A 24,218-nucleotide genomic window follows, 5' to 3' on the forward strand; every position below is an offset into this window, starting at 1 on the left:
CAAAACAAACACAACAAAAAAACTAAAGAAAAATACAAAAAAATATTACAGAAAACTAAAGCAACTATGTGTTTTTATTTTTACTCTAATTGGAGGCATTTGTAATTAGTAATTAATTTAAAATAAATTAATTCGGGCTTTTCAAAAATAAACCATCCAAATAAACTTTTCTAATTTTCCAGAAAAATTTCTTTATAAAAAAGAAATTCCTTGCCTAAACTTCCAATTTTTTTATATTTGATTTTATTCCTTAACTAAATCTTCCCAGTTAAAGTTAAAATCATGATTGTTTAAACGCTCTGTTAGTTTATTTACATATTTTTATGGAATACAAATATGACTGGGGCAGGGATCTGGGGATAGGAAACTGTGATCTTCGATCTCAGAACTCATCGAAGTCGTCGCCGCCGTCCTCCTCGATATTGTCCGTGCCAACCTCCTCAAAGTCGCGCTCCAGAACGGCGATATTTTCCCGGGCCTCGGTGAACTCGCCCTCCTCCATGCCCTCGCCCACATACCAGTGGACGAAGGCCCGCTTCTTGAACATCAGATCGAACTTGTAGGACAGATTGGAGAAGGCCACCGAAATGGCGGTGGTGTTGGACAACATGCAGCAGGCCCTCGATGTCCTGGCCAAATCCCCATCCGGCACAAAAGCTGGCTTCTCGTAATTAATACCGATCTTGAAACCAGTCGGACACCAGTCGACGAACTGGATGTGCCTCTTGGATTTTATGGCCGACACTGCAGCATTCACATCCTTGGGCACCACATCCCCTCTGTAAAGCATGCAACAGGCCATGAATTTACCCGCCCGCGGATCACACTTGACCATCATATTGGATGACTCAAAACAAGCGTTGGTCAGCGTGGTAATGGCGTGCTGTTCATGGGCTGACCGCTCAGCGGACATCAGCGGAGCATAGGCCACCAGGGGGAAGTGAATCCTGGGGAAGGGCACCAGATTCGTTTGGAACTCATTCAGATCCACATTCATGGAGCCACTGAAACGCAGCGAGGCAGTTGTGGAGCTCACAATCTGGGCAATCAAACGATTCAGATTCCTATAGGCTGGCCTGTCCACACCCAGACTATTGTTGCATATATCGTAGATGGCCTCGTTGTCCACCATGAACACACAGTCCGAGTGCTCCATGGTCGAGTGGGTGGTCAGCAGGGCGTTGTATGGCTCCACCACAGCGGTTGAGACCTTCGGCGATGGATAAACGGCAAAGTCCAGCTTGCACTTCTTACTATAATCGGTGGATAGGCGTTCGACCAACAAGGAGGTGAACCCCGATCCCGTGCCTCCCCCCAGCGAATGGAAGATGAGGAATCCCTGCAAGCTGTCGCATTGCTCGGAAATCTTCTGCAGACGCGAGGTCACCCTGTCGATCACCTCCTTGCCAATGGAGTAGCGACCGCGGGCATAGTTATTGGCGGCATCCTCCTTGCCGGAAATCAGTTGTTCCGGATGATAGAGCTCCTTCATGCAGCCATTCCTCACATCGTCGATGACCGTGGGTTCCAAATCCACGAAAATCGAACGCGGCACTTGCTTGCCATTTCCGGTTTCCGTGAAGAAGGTTCTCGCATCATTCGCCGAGGTGTCGTGACCCACACTGGCACTGCTTCCACTGGCCGTCAGCTCCTCCTTGCTCTTCAGGCTGCCATCCAAGTTGATTCCGTGCTCCAGGAGGTACAGCTCCCAGCAGGCGTTGCCGATCTGGATGCCGCACTGGCCAACCTGGATGGAAATCACTTCGCGCTGGCGAGAATAAAAGAAAATTAATGGGTTGATAGGTAAAGGCGCCATTGTTTAAGGTTAGGTTAGGTTGCATTTACAAAGATAAATAATTTTGCCTTATAAGAAAAAAATTTACGTTTTGATGCAAACCTTATACTCTTATAAAAAAATTTCGGAGAAGATAATAATAATTTTTTGGTATATATTTTTTATGACCACGTTCATGCCCTACTGTAATTATAAAATAATAATATATTTTTAATTATTTTTTTATATAATTTATTTATTGGATTTTACTGGCATTTTTAAAACAAAGGTTTTTCCACATTAAGGGAATTGTGAATTTCTTAGCACATTTATCTCTTATTACTTTTGATTCATTCCAATTTTATTCATTTTCACTTCCCACTTTATACACTTTATTACACCCTTTTTAACCAAAAGTAAAAAACACATTTTTCTAATCTCACCATTTTATTTGAGTGCTTCTTTGCAGAGCTAAAATCGGGGTATACAAATTAAAAATTACTACGACCACGGGACCTGTCTTTAAATATTATTTTTTGGTCTCGCCACGCGAAAAGTGCAGCCTCAGGTTGGTTGGATGGTTGTGGAGTCACTGGAAAAGCGCCGTTAGTAGGCGCCAAAGAGTAATGTCAAACTGGGGGGCAGGGTTGCAGAACAACGATCATCGTTTCAAGGTTTTTCCAGGACCAGGTGGCCTATCGATCAAATTTAAACATATAAATTCAAAGATTTAAAATGAAATATTAGGTGCCCATACATGTCAGTATATTTAGAGGTCTTACTTTGATAGTGCTATAAAAACTTCTACAACCTACTTGAAGAAATATGTAATGGCACTTACTCATTACCGGCACTTTTTAATGGTTTAGAAATCTCTAAGGACACCTAATTTGATATCTTTCAAATCTCTTTAAACTTATTAAGTTAACTTAAACTTAGAGTGTGACAAAAATAAATTCATTGAACCTGCAACAAATGCGAATGAAAATCTTTCTAAGGGGACTAATCCTTGCGAAAACCGGGGGGCAGCGTCACATCGAAAACGATGGGGGCATTGTTGGGTAGGTAATTGATGTCACAGGTGGAGGCGTTCACGAAGATGATCCTGCCGTCGCTGGTGATGCCATAGCCTTCGTGAACGTGTCCGAAAACGTGGTACTTGGGTCGCACCCTCTGCTGCACCGTGCTAAGTAGCTCCACGCATCCTGCTCTTACGCCGGAACAGCAGAGATCTCCATGACCAACGGGTGGCGTGTGCGTCACCAGGATATCGATGCCCTCCGGGACTTGATTCCATTTCTCCAAACAGGCTGCTCCTCGGGGAACATTGAACGCCCAGCGACAGAATTCCGGCTGCCAGGGCGAGCCATAAATTCGAATGCCCCAAATCTCCAGCAGCTCATCCTCCAAATATCGACAATTGGTCAGAACTTCTCGTACGTTTTGCGTCTGGACAGCGCTCTCCAGGTTCTCCTTAGCATTGCCCAAAGTGGGCAGATCATCCAGGATGGACATGCCGGTGTGTTTGCTGCTCGAAGCATGGCCTTTGGCCTGATTCTTTTGAAAAGGATGAGTGAACGTGCGGTCGAAACTCAGCTCATGATTGCCGGCAATCACGATCTTGTGACGATGCGGTAGTGCTCCAATCCAGGTGTTGAACTCCTCCACTTCCTCCAGCTGGCCGCACTTGGTGAAATCCCCAGCATGGATGAATATATCTCCATCGGGGATGTCGAATTTTATGTAGGGAGTCAGGGAGTGGGTGTCCGACATGCAAACCACTCGGGCCTTGTTAGGTGCCACTGTGGTCGTCGGTGGTTTCATCGTCACTTTGATCACTCGCTGCGTTTTGCTGATGTCCTTCCAAGCAGCCGTAGGATCCTGGCTGAGCGGATGAACTGGCACCTCCATGTTGATAGCTAAAAGTAAAGGAGGTTAGATATATTCCTTGATTGAGACGAAATTTTACAGAAAAATTAAGTTGTAACTTGCAAACAAGATTGTAATATTATTTAAAATTAAAATATATATACTTCTGCCCAATTGAGCTTGATTATTTTTATCGTGGACTTTAAATAATTGTATTCTAATAAATTCGCACCTTTAACTTCATAAACAATTCAGTAAAGTGCAACTTGCCTGCTTCGATTAAATGTACTTTTAATAAATAATTACTAAATGAATTGGATTAAAATAAGAACAGGTATCACACAGGTAACAGAAATACGCGGATTGTAGTCCGCTTAAATAAGTTCGTTGTATACAATTAACACTGTATTTTGCGATTACTTACTTTTTATTTTTGTCAATTTTATTGGGGGACTCTTCTTAGCTCCTATGCGCCTCGTCAAATTCTGATTGTGTGGCCATCACAATAGGCTTCTAACCACTCATTGCAATTGCCGGCGACATGGTCGAGCCCTGATTAACACGCATTTATTTATGTTTTGTCAAGTATTTGTAGATAAATGCGATAATAATCTGATAATACCAATCAAAATACAAGAAAGTGACTGACTACGCGTGACGTCATTGCCGGGAAAAACAGCTGAGCGCCGATAGCGCAAACGTAACGTAACGTAACGCAGGCTGCCTATCGATAGGCGGCAAAGTACGTACCCCTGGTCAAAACAAAAAACAGCTGCTTGATATTTCTCTGCTTCTTCACTACGCGTAAATTTTCGTTCAACGTTTGCAACAAAAACTTCCCAAAAACTTGCATAAATCAAATTGGAAATTGTGGTTTTTTATAAAGTGCAAGTGTACCAAGAGATTAGTGAGTGTTTTCTGTGTGTTTAAATACCGGTAACGAGGTTACCAAGTGAATTTCGACGTTTGGCCAACAAAAAAAATGGCCGCAGCTGCAACTTTCCCAGACGCGTGCTGTTTTTAGCCATAAATAATAAATAAGGGCTTTCAGTAGCTTAAAATGGATCCATTGGAGCTGCAAGAAGATTTGTTTGCCTTGGAGCCAGGTAATACAGGTAAGTTTGAGGGTTTCAATAGCGCTCTTAACTTTTCAGCTGCTTAAGAAAGGTTATTTTGGGCCTTAAACAGCCTTCTGGTTTATTTAAGTTTTTTATTTAGTGGACGCAGTTCTTGCAACTAGCTGCATTTTGGTTTCTTTGTTTTTATTGCCAATTGTTTACGCCCTCTTTTTGTTTAATGGTGTGCACTCGTGTGTGTGCGTTATCGGACTGCAATTCACTCACTTCTTTACCTCTTTTTTCTCCCCCTTTCCCTTTAACTCACACCTTCAGCTGTCTGCGTCGGCGCTTTTGCATCTGTTTATCCGTTATCCGTTTGTTTGTTTGCTCTGTCTTTCTCATTTGTTAAGTGATGATTCACTTTGATTGCCGGCCATCGGAATACAAACACACTCTCAACCTCTTTCTTTCGGACACTCACACTTGCGCACCTAATCAAATCCAGTAATTTATGGTTTTAATTCACTGTGCCACTACAGTGAAGCGAATTCCCCTTGATCAGGAAGCAGTTTGTTTACTTTTGAAAACTCCACACTTAGGAGCCCCAAGTGTTTATGACTTCACAAAGAATCGCCGATGTGCTTGTGTATCTTTACAAATATTTACCTCTGCCCCAGATTTAGATCAAAGTAAGACTTTTTAATCGCATTTTATGGTCTTTGTTTGAGCTTAAAAAAAGCGTCTTGCGTTTGTAAATAAGAAGTGTATCCGAAACTTAATTTGTCGTCAAAGAACGATTATTCTTTGAGAGAGCGACTTAATAATGTAGTAATTCAAGCAAAAATAATGTTTAGTCCATCTATTATAAAAAATTAGTCAAATCAATTTGTAGAAAAGACGACCTTAATAAAACGTTTTCATATTTACAAAAATTATTAAATAAACTTTGCATCCTCAAGCAATACAATATTGGTCGACAAAAAATAAATCTAGAGCCACAGTGCCTATAATGCAGTTTACATCTCTCCCTTTGTCTTCTTAAATTTATTGACTCAACTTTTTCCGTTCTTTTTTTGGCGCACAGCAATTTTTCATTATACTCTGAGATTGATTTACGCGACGTTAAGCCGAGACCCGAACCGATGGGGCCCTATCTCAACGATCCCCCGGTACACACCCCCAAAAACATTTCCACCCACTCATTTATACGCTTTTCATTCAGAAAACCAACAAAAAAGGCGGGAAAAAGAGTGCCAAATAAACCTTGATAATGACATTCAGCAAACGGAAAGAGGAAGAAAAACAAAACAAATGTCTGGCGTCAATGGGTGGGTTGGACTTTTCTGTTTCAGTTTCTGCTTGTTGTTATTTTTTTCGGGGCGGGCTTGTGCCACCACCACCTGGCAGTTATCCAACGGATTTTGTAGCGCAGTGTGGCAAAATTAGAAAATTCCGCCAGCCATCCAAAGTCAAATGTCGAGTCGTCGTTACCATCACCTGTGCGAAATTGCATAAGTTCGGGCTCCAAACGCTCGTACATCAGCCCATTCCCATTTTCATTCTCATTCACATTCTCATTTGTTTGCCCGCCGTCGAGCCACAAAGTACCAAAGGGAAAAATATAACGAAAAATCAGCTGAGCGGCAGTATATAGCCCACTTAAGGCCCAGAAATCAAGTGCGTCCCCAAGTGTTTATTTCGGCGGGTGTAAAGTGCGTTCCGGTCGCGTGTTTACCTTCGCGAATCGCGTGTCTGTCCATCATTTAGTAGCTACTAGCTAGCAAACTCCCAGTTATGCGGTGGGCGTGATGTAATTTGCAATAAAAAGCAGTTAACTAATTCGCCTAACCAATATTGTACCGATGGAAAGTGCTCCTTGCCAAGTGCTAATTTCTCGTACATGCATTCAACTGTATGGCAAACAATCTGGACGCGTACATAATCAATTTACCTGTTTGTCGTTACAAAATAGCCTCGGCTTTGTTTTTTATTTGTTTGCCTATTTATTTATTGTGTTGGTGAAATCAATTCGCACAGAGTTTGTTTAGAAATTCGCCAAGGCAGTTGGTCATTTCTATAATGGAAAACATTTTAGTACACTCAGGAGATTTATTTACATTCAGCCGAGCTTAGGTAACTCGTACTTTTCTATGACGGTTTTAAAAAATATTCTTGTATTTATCCAGGGGTTTTTATTTAAAAATGTAGTTTTATTTGGTACAACTCGGCGTATGAGTGTTGTTTTCAAAGTTATCTCGCAATTGTTAATCTCAATTTCTGAGAGAACTAAATTGAATGAATTTCCTGGTACCAAACTAAGGCTTGTAAATTTGTTTAAATATATTCTGATTCAGCTGTGTTTTTTGGTTGTTTTAGTTTTAAAGAAGTTTTATTGTCTGTTTGAATGCTTATTCGTAATCCTTTCTAGGAAACGTAAAGCTCTTGCCTTGAATTGGATTTTCGCGGCTTATAAGCGCACGGAATTCGGGTTAAGGACGTCCTCAGAAGTGTTGTAGCTTAGCTCCAGCCTTGGCTGCTCTGCGGGATTTCCACGGCGAGGGCGGAAAGTTTTCCATTTAGCACTTGTCGGCGGGGGTGCGCTAGTCAGGTCCGTCCGTAAATTGAAGCTAATGCGACAGATATGTACACCACTGGCAGTGCTAATCAGTTCGAATCCGCCAAAGAGAGAACGCAAATAAATAAACATACGAGTGGTCTAATCATCGCTCGTTTAGTTTCATTTCGTGCAACGCGGCGTATGAGTGTTGTTTTGAAAACAACTCAGCTGATTTCGATTTCGCCGCAGTTAGAAAACAGCTGTTACGCTCGCTCAGCCCTCTCGCAATTGTTAATCATAATTTTAAATAGACAATAATCGTTTGTTTTGATTTCGAGCTTCCAATTTGCGAGCGCTCGCGAGTTGCTCACTTTTTGTTGATTTTTGTTTGGGCTTTTTGTTGTTGTTGTTGTTTTTGTTGTTATATTCTGCTGCCATTGACGTCGCTCGCTCTTTTTTTCTTTAGCTCGTCCGCTTTTTTCGGCTCGTTTTCGCCGCAGTCGAAAATCGTCGTCGTCGCCGCCGTTTGCCTCGCATTTTGCACTTTGCGGTCCGCTCGAAATTTTTATTTTGGATTTAACGTGTGCTACCCGTCTATATATACCACTATATATAATATCCGTCTATACGGGCGGCCATATCGAAATCATCGGTTCTATCGGTCCCACATAAACAATTAGTTTCAAATTGCCAAAGTAATTTGACATCAGCCAATAAGTAAACAAATAAAAAGGTGTGCAAGTTTCGTTTTAGATACGAAAACGCTGAGCTCATTATTACTGGCTAATTAGCATAAAAAACGTAAAGCTCCAAAGCGGCTGTAAAAGTCATAAAAAATATGATTCTAACAATGAAAAAATACTGTGTTATTCAATTTTTACTAATCCCCTAGCGTTTTTATAGTGAAATAAACCTGAATATTAGCCCAGTGACACAGTTCTAAACCGTCTTATCAGCCGAACCGTTTTTAATCAAACCTAATACAATCTCTCACAGTGAAATAAACAATTGAACGTACAATTAATAAATTTAACTTGTTGGTTGTGTGTAGAAGCACCAAATCACGTGCCTCTAATTGCAAATAGTTGTTCGTGTTAATTAGTGTTAAATACACTCGCTATCGCCTTTGTTTTTTCAGTCGGGCAGAACAATTGTAAATCTGCCCGAGTATCGTTTTCCCAGCTGCGATTCCCTTACAAATTTATGCTCCACTTTCATGTTATGGAATTTTCAATGGACTCCAAAAAAACTAAAAGGTTAGTTTTGTGTTTAAAATTTTGCGGTTGGAAACTGTATATACATTTTTTTTTTTTTTTGCGAAGTAAGGAAAAAACGATAATAAAAGAATGGGGTGACACATATGTATCCAGGAAATGTTTGGTTTACAAACGATAAAAATAAATGTGATAAACAATTCGAAGGTTTCGACTGTTTGTCGAAGTTCAAGTTTATGTCGAGGGAATGGAGAGGCGAAAAGTTTACATGGTTGTCTTTAAAGTTATCTTATCGGTGTGGTTACGAAGTTCTTATAATTTTCATTGTTTTCGATGTCACTTGCTGGGCAGATAATCGAAACAAAAATGGCAAGAAAATAAACTCCATACATTCGGTTCAAGGGCGCAGTTTGATGGATTAATTATAAATGTTCGATAAGACTCTAATTTAATAAAAAGTTAAATGTTTGTACACTACTTATTGTTGGTGCAGAAAATTGTAAGTTGTTTTTACCTATTAAAAACAATTTTTTTATTTTACAGCAGCAATAAAATAAATATCTGTGGTGAACTTATCGCCTGTTTTTTTTTTTTTATTAAGCATTTTCGACAAAAGCCTTTGTTTATAAGCTTAAACTCGTTATTGTTTTTAGAATATTTACTTCTTATCTGACACAATAATTTTGAATTGAAGTTGGATTTCCTATCATCTTACCATAAATCAATGGATTTGCGTCGAATTAATTGAAGCGGTTTTGTTAAATCGTTTTTCATAGATTTATTACTATTTGGACCTTAATTTTTCTTTTGATTTCCTCATAAACAAAAAGAACATTCTTCAAACGGGGAAACACAAGCGAAAATCTATGGGATGCTCAAAATTTTCAACAGCGACATAAAAAAACAGCTAAAAATATTTCCATGCGCCGAACTATAGAATTAACGTTTTCCAACGAAATCGAATTTGTTAAAGAAGAATAAAAGAAATAGAAAAACAAATAAGACAATTCGTTTTAGTAGCTGATACAAAAGCAATGCAAAGCTATATTGGATGAGTACTGAAATACTGATTATGCTGAAATTCTGACTAACAAAATATCTAATATTTAATATGAATTTATTTACAATATCCAGACAATTTAAGAACTTAACATAAAGAATTAAAAAAGATTCTACAAAAATGTGTTATTCCTATCATAATTTTTTAAGAAAACAATGACCAATGGGTATTTTAAAGTCGATACCCGAATTATCAGCTGTGTGCCTTATTTTCCTGCCTCTGTTGCAGTTTTTATTTAAAACTTTTTCCGTTTTATTTTGGATTTGAGTTGGCCCAGTGCGACGGATTAATCGGTTAGCAGAGAGATATTTGTTCGGGTTCGTCGAACATCTCATAAGTGGCGTTGAGTTGGGTTGTTTGTGTTTTTGTTGCTGCTATTATATGACACATCCAGAGAGCTTTTATAAGACGTACGTTCCGTTTCGGAAGACGATTTGGGTGAGCGTGTTAATACGGTATTAATAATGCGAACGTATATACATATGTTTTCGCATTTTGTTTGAGATTGCGTTCTGAATTTTTTCGATTTTCTTCACACACATGTGTTTAGTGAAATGTCAAACATTTTCAATTCTATTTCCAAACATTATTTATTCCGCCGTTGATTGCGCACGACATTTAATTGCCTAAACTTGGTTGTCTTTAGCCAATTTCCTTGACGAAGATTTCATGTCGTTTGCTTGAAAGTAAGGGATCAACCTTTGCTGTCCCCGTGAGCCTTCTAAATTACCTTGTACTTCGACTGTATCAATTATTCACCGAAAAGGGCGACGGAAACCTTTACCCTGAACTCTAACAGACCTTCGGGCGAAACTTAAACAGCTGACTGCGATGCATGACACATGGCACATCGTTTGGATTACGTTTGGTACCAACATCTATTATTTACCGGCCACATACAATTGTACTTGACTCGGCCTAAAGGACACTCGAGGCAATCGTGTCTTGCTCTATTGATTGATTTCGATTTTAAAGGAATTCCGGGTAGGGATAAGTCTTGAAAATTTACCTTTATAATATACAAAGTTCCTTTGGTTGGGCAATAAGTGGGTAAACTTTATTTGTCGCCTGTCACAAAATATTTTCTGTTTTGTTTTAAACAGAACACATTTATAAATATTTTTAAATTATTAGCTGTACAATATTTTGGAAACTTTTATTACACATCCATGTTGACATCTTTAGCTAGAATTTGATTTTTTTTTTATCACTGTACATAAAAAGATAAGGGCTGCCAGAAGGAAACAAAGTCATCTATTGTAATCATTATTTTGCATATTCTGCAGAGGTTGTACGTACATATGTCTTTGGCAGATGGCTGATGGATAAAAATCCATCAGGCCATATGGCAATAACAAGTTTACAGTTATTTCCAGGCAATTAAGATATAGGAAACAACTTATTGAATGATAACTCGACACGAAACAGTCGCAAAGTTCGGAATTGGGACCATAAAGGGAGTTTGTTTCGGGTTTCTCCCCTAATTTGAGTTTTTGGGGCGTGTTCTTGCCACACCCCCACACTTGATGATGATTAAATTGTTGATGGTTGCTGATGATAATTTCTATTTACAGATTTCGCTTTATAGGCGTGTCCTAGAACCAAGGTTGGGTAAACAAATAAAACAACAGATCACAAATCAAAATTTCATACAGTATATATCGCTTATAAGCAAACTTAGGAATGTCAAAATAATAAAAAAAACGTCACTTCGTGTCTAATTTGGTCCAAACGTAGATATATTTTTACGTTTTTGAACAAATAGCTTGGGTTTTAAAATTGGCACGAATTCAATTTAAGTTATTTAATAAGTAAAATAAAAATAGAACCTAAAAGGAATTCCTTTCATATATAAATGTGTTGTATTGAAAACAAAACAAAATAAGTAAATGTTTTGTAAACAATAAAATTTACTTAAAAATAAAAATACATAATAAAAAACTTAGCTGATATATACTGTAAATGATTTCTCTCATGAGCTAGTCTAATTATTGATTTCTGCAAGTAGAATGATTCATTTTTGTGGCTCTATCTGAACATGTAATGCCGTGCCTATAAATAACTGATAAGCGTAATCCGTTCAATCGTAAAACCGATAATGATAATGGGCTTTCTTCTTTTTTTAACCAGGCACAAATCAAAACCCAAATGAGCAGCACCTGAGCAGCGAACCGGCTGGCTCGCCCTCCACCACCGGCAGTCCCAACAACAGCAACAACGCAACAGTCGCAGCAGCTGCTGCAGCAACAACAACAGCAGCAGCAACAACAGCAACAGCAACAACAGCAGGGACCGCTGCGGTGGGAGGAGCGGGCGGAGGCGGAGGAGGCGTTGGAGTGGGCGTGTCAACACCAACAAAGAGTCCACAACGCAGCGTTTTCCAGGAAGATGCTTATCAGTCGAACTTGGCTGGCGGCGATAGCGTCGATAACGTTGAATCGGCTCAATCGGAAGGCAATCCGAGCGGTGGATCGCCCGGCCAGCGTCACTCGATAAACTCGGCGGAATACACATCCACTCCAAAGACCAGTCGGAATGGTCCGAATGGCAGCAACGCCGCCAGTGGAACAACATCGCCCATTAATTACCAACTGCCCGGCGATGACTATCCCTATGGCATAGAGTATGAGTCACAGCAACTGCAATACCAACAGCAACAACAACAGCAGCAACAGCAACAGCAGCAGCAACAGCAGCAGTCACAGCAGCAGCAACAACAGCAGCAACAGCAGCAACAGCAGCAGCAGCAACACAACCAACATTTGCCAGTGAGCGGAGTGGAGCAATCGCCAGCGATTACCTACCAAAGTTTGCCGGCCAGTCGCCAGAGTTACGCTTCACCGCCGGCACTCGTGATTCCCCAGCGGCAATCGCTGCTTCCCTGGGGCGCCCATTCGAGGAGCTCGATCATCAACGTCCTGCCCAGTTACACCCAAGCCGAGATGCATGCCTTGGCCGCCAGCGTGGCCAGTGTGGAGATCTCCGCTCCGCGTCCTGGCGAGATTGTGATGCGGAACCTGTTCAGCGATTTTACCGCCCAGGCGGAGAAGAAAATTGAGCTGGTGATGCTGGAGAGTGCCGACAAGAATCTATCGAAGCTGCTGCAGCGCGGCGAGGATCAGCAGTTCGATCAGCTTCTTTCGGCCTTGGGATCCGTGGCCGAACACTGCCTGCCATCCCTGCTGCACACTCTGCTCGCCTGGCATCGTCGCCAGTTGTCCGAAATGGAGATCAAGAACGACCTCAAGAAACCGGCGCCGAGTGGCAGCAATTCGCAGGCGGGTGGAAGCAACAAACCCACGGTGGATTTGGATTTCCAACTGCAGCGTAGGGAGGCGGCTGTGGAGTTCATTTTCTGTCTGGCCCTCATCGAGATCCTCAAACAGTTGCCCTACCATCCGGGTCACGAGGATCTGGTGCGCAGCATCGAGAACCTGGCCTTCAAGCACTTCAAGTACAAGGATGGCCTGCAGAACAACCCGAATGGCATGAATATCCACATGATCGCTGATCTGTATGCCGAGGTGATTGGTGTGCTGGCCCAGAGTCGGTTTGGATCGGTGCGCAAGCGCTTCATGAGCGAACTGAAGGAGCTGCGCGGGAAGGAGGCATCGCCCACGACCACACAGAGTATCATTTCCCTGCTGATGGGCATGAAGTTCTTCCGGGTCAAGATGGTGCCCATCGAGGAGTTCGAGGCCTCGTTTCAGTTCATGCACGAGTGCGGTCAGTACTTCCTCGAAGTGAAGGACAAGGACATTAAACATGCATTGGCAGGACTCTTTGTGGAGATCCTGGTGCCTGTGGCAGCGGTATGTTAAAGAATATTCGATTTTTTAAGCAGTAAAAATGATAATTATTCTCCCACAGGCCGTTAAGAACGAGGTGAATGTTCCTTGCGTCAAGAACTTTGTGGAGCTGCTCTATGTGCAGACATTGGATGCCTCCACAAAATCAAAGCATCGTTTGGCTCTCTTCCCGCTGGTCACCTGCTTGCTCTGCGTCTCGCAGAAGACCTTCTTCCTCACCTATTGGCACTACTTTCTGGCCATGTGTCTGAGCAATCTGAAGAACCGCGATGCCAACATGAGTCGGGTGGCTTTGGAGTCGCTGTACCGTCTACTTTGGGTCTACATGATCCGCATCAAGTGCGAGTCCAACTCGGCCACGCATTCCCGCCTGCAGAGCATTGTGAACTCCTTGTTCCCCAAGTGAGTTTACTTACTAATTTATTAAGTTTTTAAACTAATTTCTCCAAATTAAATAACCTTTCAGGGGTTCCAAGGGAGTTGTACCTCGCGATACCCCTCTAAATATCTTCGTGAAGATCATTCAGTTCATTGCGCAGGAGCGCCTGGATTTTGCAATGCGAGAGATTGTCTACGATCTGCTGTGCGTTGGTCGCTCCATCAAGCTAATCCTCAACCCGGAACGCATGAGCATCGGACTGCGAGCCTTCCTGGTCGTCGCCGACTCACTGCAGCAGAAGGCGGGTGAACCGCCGATGCCCAGAGTGGTGCCAGCCCTTCCATCCGGTAATACGCTTCGTGTGAAGAAGACGTACATCAACAAGATGCTAACCGATGACACTGCGCGGAGCATTGGCATGTCCACGTACTTCCCACACGTTCGCCGAGTTTTTGTAGACATTTTGAGGGCTTTGGATGTGCACTACGGTCGTCCACTGATGATGACGAACACGCAGAACCAGAACAAGGAGCCGGATGAAATGCTCTCGGGTGAAAGGAAGCCGCGCATCGATCTCTTCCGAACTTGTGTGGCTGCCGTGCCGCGCTTGATTCCCGATACGATGACCGCCCATGAACTGGTGGATCTGCTCTCCCGGCTAACCGTCCACATGGACGAGGAGCTGCGAATACTAACGCACCAGTCGCTTACCACGTTGGTTATAGATTTTCCGGATTGGCGTCAGGATGTCGTGCACGGTTACACTCAGTTTCTGGTGCGCGACGTTACCGACACCTATCCGCAGCTGCTGGAGAACTGCACGCGCATCCTGTTCAACTTCCTCAACATCTGGCGCTGTGCCATCATTGTGAATGGCAATAATGCCGCAAGTGCTCCCACTGGCGGCACAAATGTGGTTGCCACAGCACAACCCAAAGTGGTGGCCACAGGCACCGCAACGGGAACGGGAACGGTGGTGCAGGCGGCATCATCAGCGCCAGCGAAGGACACCGCCAGCAGTCAGTTGTCCAAGCAGCAGAATCTAAACACAGCCAGCAGTGCTGCCTCCAGCATAACCACCTCCAGCGGAATGTCGAGCATCACCCAGCATACGGTGCTGAATATGGCCGGTGATGTGGGCAAAAAGAACGAGATTCCGCTGGCCACCACTCTGCATTTTGTCGAGGGTTTCGCTTTGGTCTTGCTCTGCAACTATCGGCCCTATCTGCGCAAGTTGGCCGCCATGATCCTCAAGGAGGTGAAGAATCTGATGCGGACGTTGGGTATTCCGGAAACAGAGCCACCGCTAATTGATGTCATGGATCGCTGTGTGCCGGCGATCGTTGAGAAGTGCCTGCCACTGCTGCCACAAGCGGAGAAGACGGCTATTCTGAATGCCAACTGCATTGATCTTCAGTGGATAGCCGAAAGATCCAGTGGCGTTTGGCTGGCGGGCCTAACAGATGGTAGAGATACCTTTAAAGTTGAATAATTTTTAATGGATTTAATAGATTTTGTATTTATTTCAGACAACTCCAAGTCCTCAACATCCACGCTTAATTTGTCGCAATCCAGCTCAACGGCAAATGCCTCGGCTGCGGTGGCCAGCTCCCCACAACCTCCTTTCGATCCCTGGGCCACCTGCTTGTTTGGCTTGCTGGAGCGACAGCGCATCCTGCAGCAGTGTCCTTCGGCAGTGGCCCAGGCCTGGCCAATTTGCTTTACGCGCCTCAATGCACTCTACAGTGTCATAGATCCCACGTAAGTTGAAACGAACTCATCCATGATGCTAAATAAAATTAAATTATTCCCTATTATGCAGCCCCGTGAGCGACAATCGAGCTTCGTTGCTGAGGAGCTCGGCGCCCACCAAGAAAGTGCCCACCGAGAGCCAGAAGGATTCGTATCTGCGCCTCTGGAGGAATCAGGTGGCATGTGCCATGCGTCTGGTTCCCCAAATCCCCAGTGTTGCCGTTCGTTGTGCTTCACCAGATTTGAGTTTGAGGTGAGTGAGGAAACGCAAAGCGCTTGTCAATCATTTTCACACAGAGAAAAACTACTCAAATTTAAATTTGCATAAAATTAATATTCAAAAGAACAATGAAGCAATATAAATATTAATTTTAAATAGGAAATTTTGCCTGCTTAAAATGGAATTAGCTTGTACAAATCTAAATTTAAAATGGAATAATGTATTTGGCGATTTCTGTTTTAGTTTTCTCTGTGCATTAATTGTGTCCTTTTCACTAACCCCAACCGAAACTCAAAACAAACAAAACACTTCATTACTTTTGTTTGACTAACATTTCGCATTCGATTACATTCGGCACGAATTCACATGTAGTGTTTATATACTGTAGTGTACCTGTGCTTTGTTATTACGAGTGGGTGTCAAATTGAAAAATCAAACTCTGCACGAAAATTCAGTTTATTTCATTCCTATCACTCACAAACTTTTCACTGCAATTTGTGTAATTTGTGGGCAAGGGGGCGTGGCTCCGTTTTAAATTCATTCTTCGAGCGAAATTTAAGGTAAAGCTGCATGCAGTTGTACAAAAAGATGAGTTCTGTGTGTTCTAAAATTTGTGTGTGAATGGTCTTACTCAATTTGCATTTTAATTTTAAACCAATATGAGTCTTAAATATATCATATTTTGTGATTGCATCATCTGCGTTACTCATACGCCACGTTGTATGTTTTGCTGGACTGTTTAACATGCTTGCACTCGATTAGTTACTGCAAATATTAACTGTAAATTTATATATAACATTGCATGTTGAACATTATGTATGAGGTTGCACACATACAAACATTAAAGCAACAGTGTCAATATTTGTTCATCACATCTGTGTGTTTATTAGCCTGATTATTATTTCAGTTGAAAAGGTTAAATAGGGATGTAGTAAATTTGAAAGCTTAGGATTTATAATGTTGAAAGCTGTTCAAAATAAATCGAATGTAAAGTGCGGCGAACAAATAAACAATTTAAGCTACTTACGCATTCATTGCAAATAAATTAACATAAAATGTATTAATCGTTGGAATTTGAAGTTGATTTGTTATTTAAATGTAGCCAAAGAGAAGGCAATTATAAAATGATTGATCTGTCAAAAGCACTTCACATATTAATTAAAAAAAGTGAACACAAAATAATATATTTCTTATGAAAGTGCTTCAAACGGAAAAAAACGGACAAATTTAACAGAAAGTGCACTATCAAGAGAAACTATAAAGATTTTTTACGACGAGTTTTATCAGAACCATTTTTTATTGAATTGCATTTTAAATGTTTTTTAATTGTATCATTGAACTTCAGCTGTTCGTTGTTCGTTTCAAATTTAACTAGATTTAACTGAATTATATTGGGAAATATTGCAACCCACAACACACATGCGGAAACCCACACAAAACATTTTCATCACATCAGTGTGCAAATGTTGGCCAACGGAAAATGTCAATAAAAATGGGGATTTTACTCGAAAAAATCCACGCCCACTCCCACATTCCACTATCACCCAATCTGCACCCATGTTTTTTCGTAAAGGAGAAAGTCTGTGTCCACACCAAAAGACAACATCCCATGGATGTCGGGCATACAGATTGGCTAACTGTTTGCAATCGTGAAATATATCTGTGAGATGCGTACATCAAATCTCGATCATATAAATCAGAATCGAATCATCCACAAGTCGTTCAGAAACCATATAAACCTGCTCTGTTTACCAATGAATATATATGGATTGTAATTTATAGTTTACAAGATCAGTCGGACTCGCGTTCGCTGTCCGATTCCCTGGACAATATACCATCCAATGTTTTTGGACCAGAGGGAATCGTCACGCGTTTCACGCTGCCACTCTCCTATGGACGCAAAGAGGCGCGCCAAAAACGACTTGGGTAAAGCAAACAAAACCAAACCAAATCAAAACCAAAACCTAAACCAAAACCAAACAATATTGCAACAAAAATACCAACAAAACTTTACCTCAGTTTTTCCCAACTGTTTGTTAAATTCCCGAATTTAATTCTGAATGCAAAATGTGAATATTTCTGTGTTTATATCCTATCTATATTTGTTGCGTGTCTCTGTTTTTTTGTGTATGTAGCTTTGGCATGAAATTAAAAACGCTTTGAATTAGTATCAAAATTTTTAAGCTATTCCTTAGTTTTAAATCCTTTATTTTGCGTGAGTTTTGTTTTTCACTTTTAAATAAGCACAGATAAAATAGTATATATTTTTCTAGAGTTTGTTTAGTTGCAGTTATTCTCAAAAACACCAAGAGTTAGATTATTTTACTTTGACTGCTTTTACTTTTACTTAAAAAAATAAAGTCCATGTGTTTAATTTACAAACCTCCAGGTGAAATCTAAGTTTCTTAGAAGGCACAATTTTAAAATATTTATTTTCCTTAGCTCTTTAGGAAGTCATTGTAAAACCCAATATTTAAAGCAGTATATATGTTGTCTTGGTCAGTAAAGTTATCTATTTGAATTAGTTTATTTGTAGCTAAATTTGAATTTATTTGACTTTGAATTTCAAATATGTTTTCCCATTTCCATTTGCCTGGTTTTCATTGAGTTTTTGCCGTATAATAATTTGGCAAACAGTTCGCTCGTCTCCCTCTATTTTTCCTTTTGTGCAACACGCCTCTGAAACGAACACGCCCCCTTGTTTGCTATGTGCTGGAAAATAATTTTAAGACAAGTTTGTTTATTTTTCATATAGCGCATGTCAGCCAGTTCCCCCACAATTTGCGAAACCTCCTTTTTCCAACTGTCCAAACCCACAAGAGCTTGATTTGGCTTCGTGTTCGCTTTTTTCAGCAGCAAAAAATGTTTATAAAATTGTTATTTGCTTGCTGTCATTTATTATTATTCCTTCTGACCGACCCTTGCAAAAGGGAAAACGGGAAAACGAAAGGAAAAAAAAGGAAATGGGTTTTAATTGAAAGAAAATTTTAAATATAAAATTCATAATGTTTATTGTTGCACCGCGGAATAAAAAAAGAGGTACTGAGCAGGGACCTGTGTTTGTGTATATGCAAAATACGGTCTGGAATTCGAAGTTGTCAAGTGAGCGAATTTTTACAGACCAGTTTAAATCGCAGTAAACTTTATGGACTTTCGCTAAATGATGACCTTGCCAAGGCAGCACAAGCACCCTCCAGCCAGAAAGCAACATTAACAGAAATTATTGCCCCCGGTGCGCTCCGCTGTTCGCTGTTTGACACTAAAATCCATGGCCGTAAATTTGTTTTACAGCTCATCGCCGGACTCCCTGAACGCCGATCGCAGTGACAAGTCGGCGATGGGGAGCGCCTCGCCACATGCCCTCTATAAGCTGGTGGTTCCCCTGCTCCGCTGCGAGGTTGTCGATGTGCGCGATGCCGCCGTGAACGCCTTGGGTCTGATAAACCACGATGCGCTCAAGTAAGTCCCTAAGCCATGTCTAACTGGAATCTATTCCTTCTTACTAAATACTTATGTATGCTTGCCTTCTTTCAGGGATTTGATGGAGGAGCTGGTGGTGTACATCCGGGAGGCGGTGGATCGCAAGCAGGAGAACATGCGCCGACGGCGGCGACGGGATGCTCTGCGGCTGCAAGTGGTGCGGGTGCTGGAGAAGATTGCCGAGAATGGAACCTTTGGAGTGAGGTAAGAAAAGGCTTGAAAATGAAGATTCAAGCCTTAAGGGGACGTTCTCTTTGTTTTGGTCGAAATGAAGGCAAAGTTCGTCAATTTTTTGTGGGATAATGAAAAGGCGCACGAACTTCGGGTTTTGCTTTTTGAATTCGTTTATTATTCAAGATTTTTTTTAATTTATTTGATGGTGAAATTCAAAATGGCGGCTGCAAAATGGCGGCTTTCGTCTGCCTCCGCGCGGCAAACATCGTCCCAAAATTACGAGCCTGCAGCCTCTTGTAGTCAACAGAAATAGAAAATTGTTACCATTATGTTAAGTTAATATACTTGTGCGAGGCACTAACCTAGTGGCATCACAATGCGGCCATAAATTGACCGCGTAATGAGCGTTCGAATTTTAAAGTTCGATTTTCGTACATTTTTTTCAGTTAAACCACGTTGAAAATTTATAAATAAATTATTGTTTTTTTCCGGAGTAGGTTAGTGCCGTAAAGAAAAGCATCTACTTTCATAAAAATTTTACATGAAGCAAATCGGTTCACAGGATGAAGCTGTGGACGCGTAATTTTGTTGAAAAACATGGTTTCGAGAAAAACGCGTTTAAAGTTTTTAGAGCATACCACAGCGCGCGTGACGCAGGTTTATTCGAGACGCTCTCATTGACAAACTATACATCGTATCGAAAAATCCTTTCACACACATATTCTACGGATATGTGGCTTTCAATTTTTGCAAAAAAAAAAAAATCGATTTTTTGATCCAAAACAAAGAGAACGTCCCCTTAATCCTTTAGGTTTTTTATGATAAAATTTGCTGACAATGCAAGAAAGGAAAACCCTTAACAATTTTTACGAAAATAAAAAGGATTCCATCTACCTTCGTATATAGAGTTATGATATTAATACTAGTTAAAATCATTTCTTTATTTGATTACAATTTTATTTGATTAAATATTCCCATCCTTAAATACCCAAAAGATTTTCCTTAATGTTTCTCACGCTTCAAAAACTTTTCGCCATCCATTTGCAGCACTTGTGTGCTGGAACGCGACACGATGTCCTTGCATCCCACTTTCGTGGAGTACATTGAGGGCGCCATGGCCTACCTAACGGCTGAGACGGACAAGGATAACCTGAGCATTCGCGAGGTGAAGGCGCACTTTTGCAATTTCATACGCAAGATGATTAAAAACTTCTCACGTAAGTCCGCAAAGTCCTCGACAAGCTGTCATCGCCACAAACTTCGCTGGCGAATCTATCTGCTTCTACAACTGATTGCCTGTTCATTTCTCTTAGTTGAATCCTGCGCCACACTCCTGTCCCGGCTCCTGAAGCGTAATCTGTTCAATTTGTTTGCCACATGGTGCGGCAGCTTCTCCAAGCCACTCGGCTATACCTTGCAGATTGGCCAGACCGTCGAGGAGGAGAAGCTGCAGTTCAGCGCTCTGCAGGCAAGTATAAAGACAAAAGCCCCATTAGGCATATTCGTTGGGAAAGTTTTCTGCACTGTGGAAAATGTTAACTTCTCAATGTATTTAAAAATTAATATTGTAAAATATATTAATAATAATAAGACAAATACAAAAAATAAGAACTTACTTCTAATTAAATTTTGTTAGGCATTTATTAGTTTTATAATACGCTTTTTTTTTTTTAACTTTTTTCTCTGTTGGATTCTCCACTTTAGGCCATGTCCGCTCTGCTCTGTTGTGGTCACATCTTCTATGCGCCACATCTTCAAGACGACGGCATCATATACAAGTGGCTGGATCTGCTGCTGACCTCCAAGGACGAAAAGGTAACCCACCACCCACTTGTACTTCCACTCAAACCAGGATTAACGCTGAATTCTGTTTCGCAGATTTACCAACTGGCGCGGGACACAGTGGTGCTGCTGCTCGAATCAAATCCGGATATGGGACAGCTCCTGGAGTGGGTCATAGATCGGTGCTACACGTCGACGCCTCGCGAGGCGGACGCCTGTTTCCTGGCCCTGGCCTCGATCTTTAGTGCAAAGTAAGTGAAAGGAGGAGATGGCACCGTAAACACATGAACGTGGGTGGCGTTCGATGCGTAATCGTCTTACGCGGTTTCCTTTTAAGTCCAAGTCCGTGCTCTTGGGTCCGTAATCACTTGGCCCACACACATATATCCAGGTGGGAGTTTGGACCCCAATCCCGGCTCCCCAGTTGCCCTTAAGTAGCATTTCACGTGTCTGCCGGCAACAATGGGGAACTCTTTAAATTTATCATAAGCACACATGAGTGGATGACAGCCTATTTGTTCAGGCAGAGCACGTTTTTTATTTCCGCATCCTGTTTGCCTTTTTTCACTTTGGCCATTATGGCTGCGAACGGGATCGCTTTCTGTATAAATGGCTAGATAAACAGTTGAATATATAAAGTATTGCATGGTTCATTGCATTTAATGCAACCGAAATGGGGGGACAAATGTGTTACAAGCAATATCCTCTTTTCAAGTGGGGATTACATTAATTAAACAGCGGAAGTATCGCTTCCTACCTTTCGGTTCATCAAACTGGATTAAAAATCATTTACAAATTTGAATTAATTTGCCATAATTAAATTGAGCATGAATTTACTTTGAACCTCTCACACTTTTGATGTTATTGTTGCCATAATTATACCCTATTTACGCAAAAGCCGCTTTAAATATTTCGGTTGTTTAATGCAATGTAGGCATAACAACAACATATGCGGTTTTGGCAGTCTGTTTGCTTAGTTCTAATGGAAACTAATTACCATTTTTGAAAAGCAAATCGTCTGTGTCACCGCATTTAAAAATTTTCCATTTGCAATTTGTCGACATTGGTCCTGGTGGATGGGATTTGGCAATCGGCCATAGAAACCAGAGCACACTTGTTTGCGGTTTATCCCAACTCAGTGTGCGATTTTGTGGCTTTTGCCCAAAACCAACTGACAAAGCCATAATAGAAGCATTTTAAGCACTTGAGACGACCACGTGTAGCCAAGTGTTAAAGTTTGTCGCCTGGACATCGTCTTCAAGCGGTGTGTGTTTGATAGTACATTACTATATATACCCTATTATTCTAAATCTATTGCTATGTTGAGAAAAACAAAAGAAAACCCAATTCATTAATATTTAAAAAAGTTTTTTTAACTTAAAAATATATTAAATTTTTTAAGAATATTTCAAAGTTGTCAACATTCTACTTAGAAATAATTTAAATTTCTTCTTAATCTTGTTACGTACTCATTAGAAATTGTCATATTATCTATGCTATTACATATTCTGTTATACAATTGAATCGTATAACAATCGTATGAAAGAACATTAAATGCATGGTATCCCTTAGTCCAATCTTCATAAATTTCAGTACAGTATTTCCTAGTACGGCCCAACTACATAATATATATACATGCAACATCTGTGCAGCGCGTGGCACTCTCAACTTTATTTTCCGCCTGTCCGGATTTTTTGTGGCAGGTGGCGATGCCCATGGCATGCCGTTGGCACATTGGAGCGATTGGCATTTTCATTTTAACGGGTAGTGTGATAAATTCTTTAAATTACTGAACAGATTTAAAGGCTTCAAAGGAGCAAACGTGATGACAAGGAAAATTGGCTACGAATTGATTGATTGTATCTAAACGGTTTTGGGATTCGCTTGCTTATCGAAGGCAATTTGCACCCGAGAATTCGCATTATTCGAATGGCCAGCCATTTGTCCTTGAGCCTTGGTCCTAACAGCCATACAAAATACTAAATTATACACGAAAGCTCTGCATTTTCTGTTTTCGCTTTAAACACCTTATAAAAAACAAGAAAAGAAAAAAAATTAAAACCGCAACATACTTTCTTGCATTGAAGCCTCGTGTTTGCGAGGATGCAAAGCGAAAATCGATTTGCGTAAATTATTCAATTCAACGCAAAGTGAAGTGGGAGGAGGTCCTGTGGGGAGTGTGTCTTGTCCGAAAGTGTTATTCCAACCTCCATGGGGTAGAGAGACTCGTGTGAATGCATGTACGCAAACATCGAGTTGAAAGTGGGCTACGACATTTTAATGGATCTGTCGGGGATTCGGAAGGGGGCAGATGGCTTTTCTGGCTACCTTGCTACCTTGCCACCTGGCCATGTTGGAGCATTAACTGTTGATTGGCGGCACGTGGGGCAGGGTGTGTGTGTTGTGTTGGCTTTATGTTCCGCCCACAACCGCATCGCCGCAAGCCAACAACCTCATTAGGTTACTTTGAGAGCTCTTGACTCGCCACCAGCTACTGCTACCTATTAAAGCCTTTGTTTTCTTTATCCCTTCTTTTAATTACAGGGAATATCCGTGCGACCACTACACCTCCGTGATAACAGTAACGCTCCTCATGACGGGCTGTCCTCGCGTGGAGGTGCATGCAACAGCGTTGCAACTGCTGCAGATCCTGGACAAGCGATTCTTTGGCAGCGTGGTGGGCACTCTGCACAGCGACAACGAGAAAGGTATGAGTTTTTCCTTTTGACACGACAACTAACCTGGCTTGATGGCAATAAAGTATAAATTAAGTGACATTCTCAAGGTGAACTTTCGAGGGGAATGGGTCGTCTTCAGGCGGCAATTCAATTTTATATGTTTGGAGACTCTCTTATTAGTTTTAAAGCCCAGTTTTATTGCTTTTAAGTTGATAAACAAAACTATAGGTAAAGAAGCTAAGGGAATAAAGCTTTTTTTTTAAATCTATGATACAATGGTAGATTTTAGAGTTCAAGTTGTTTTGGATAGCAATTCAAACGTTTAACTTAGTAAACAATAGACATTTTAAATTTGTTCCATAGACTTAGGAAACTTGAGTAGCTTATAACAATTTTAACTCCTTAGATGTTC

General features: G+C 41.2%; 3 protein-coding genes across 10 annotated transcripts in view; 1 reads left to right on the forward strand and 2 right to left on the reverse strand.

The window, feature by feature from the left end:
- Positions 1-283: 283 nt before the first annotated feature.
- LOC108087422 (tubulin alpha-4 chain) lies at positions 284-2,403 on the reverse strand. Its single transcript, XM_017184769.2, has 2 exons — positions 2,218-2,403; positions 284-1,768 (listed from the first exon to the last, which is right to left on the reverse strand). Exons 1-2 carry the CDS (start codon positions 2,218-2,220, stop codon positions 383-385), a joined length of 1,389 nt encoding a protein of 462 aa, XP_017040258.1. The 5' UTR covers positions 2,221-2,403; the 3' UTR covers positions 284-382.
- Positions 2,404-2,517: 114 nt separating this feature from the next.
- LOC108087427 (UPF0046 protein C25E10.12) lies at positions 2,518-4,324 on the reverse strand. Its single transcript, XM_017184780.2, has 2 exons — positions 4,068-4,324; positions 2,518-3,693 (listed from the first exon to the last, which is right to left on the reverse strand). Exon 2 carries the CDS (start codon positions 3,683-3,685, stop codon positions 2,777-2,779), a length of 909 nt encoding a protein of 302 aa, XP_017040269.1. The 5' UTR covers positions 3,686-3,693; positions 4,068-4,324; the 3' UTR covers positions 2,518-2,776.
- An 82-nt stretch (positions 4,325-4,406) lies between these two features.
- Positions 4,407-24,218, forward strand: part of LOC108087418 (protein furry) — a 50,191-nt gene continuing 30,379 nt past the window's right edge. For 3 of the 8 annotated variants that reach the window (XM_017184759.2, XM_017184761.2, XM_017184762.2), the window contains exons 1-14: positions 4,408-4,758; positions 11,663-13,344; positions 13,403-13,743; positions 13,808-15,186; positions 15,250-15,481; positions 15,543-15,725; positions 17,475-17,618; positions 18,984-19,151; positions 19,227-19,376; positions 20,394-20,563; positions 20,660-20,814; positions 21,051-21,161; positions 21,225-21,379; positions 23,673-23,836. In XM_017184759.2, the coding sequence (XP_017040248.1) occupies positions 4,704-4,758; positions 11,663-13,344; positions 13,403-13,743; positions 13,808-15,186; positions 15,250-15,481; positions 15,543-15,725; positions 17,475-17,618; positions 18,984-19,151; positions 19,227-19,376; positions 20,394-20,563; positions 20,660-20,814; positions 21,051-21,161; positions 21,225-21,379; positions 23,673-23,836 (5,089 nt within the window). In that variant the 5' untranslated portion in view covers positions 4,408-4,703. Of the gene's footprint in view, positions 4,759-7,772; positions 8,515-11,662; positions 13,345-13,402; positions 13,744-13,807; positions 15,187-15,249; positions 15,482-15,542; positions 15,726-17,474; positions 17,619-18,983; positions 19,152-19,226; positions 19,377-20,393; positions 20,564-20,659; positions 20,815-21,050; positions 21,162-21,224; positions 21,380-23,672; positions 23,837-24,218 lie in introns of those variants that run through there. The other 5 variants (XM_017184763.2, XM_017184764.2, XM_017184758.2 and 2 more) reach the window with 4 other exon arrangements.

The sequence above is a fragment of the Drosophila ficusphila genome, unplaced genomic scaffold (genome assembly GCF_018152265.1).
Source record: "Drosophila ficusphila isolate 14025-0441.05 unplaced genomic scaffold, ASM1815226v1 contig_106, whole genome shotgun sequence".
Classification (NCBI taxonomy): Eukaryota; Metazoa; Arthropoda; class Insecta; order Diptera; family Drosophilidae; genus Drosophila; species Drosophila ficusphila.

Bases quoted from the DNA above. Each gene is read 5' to 3' on its own strand.
- LOC108087427 (XM_017184780.2), bottom strand. From the start codon at position 3,685: ATGGAGGTGCCAGTTCATCCGCTCAGCCAGGATCCTACGGCTGCTTGG.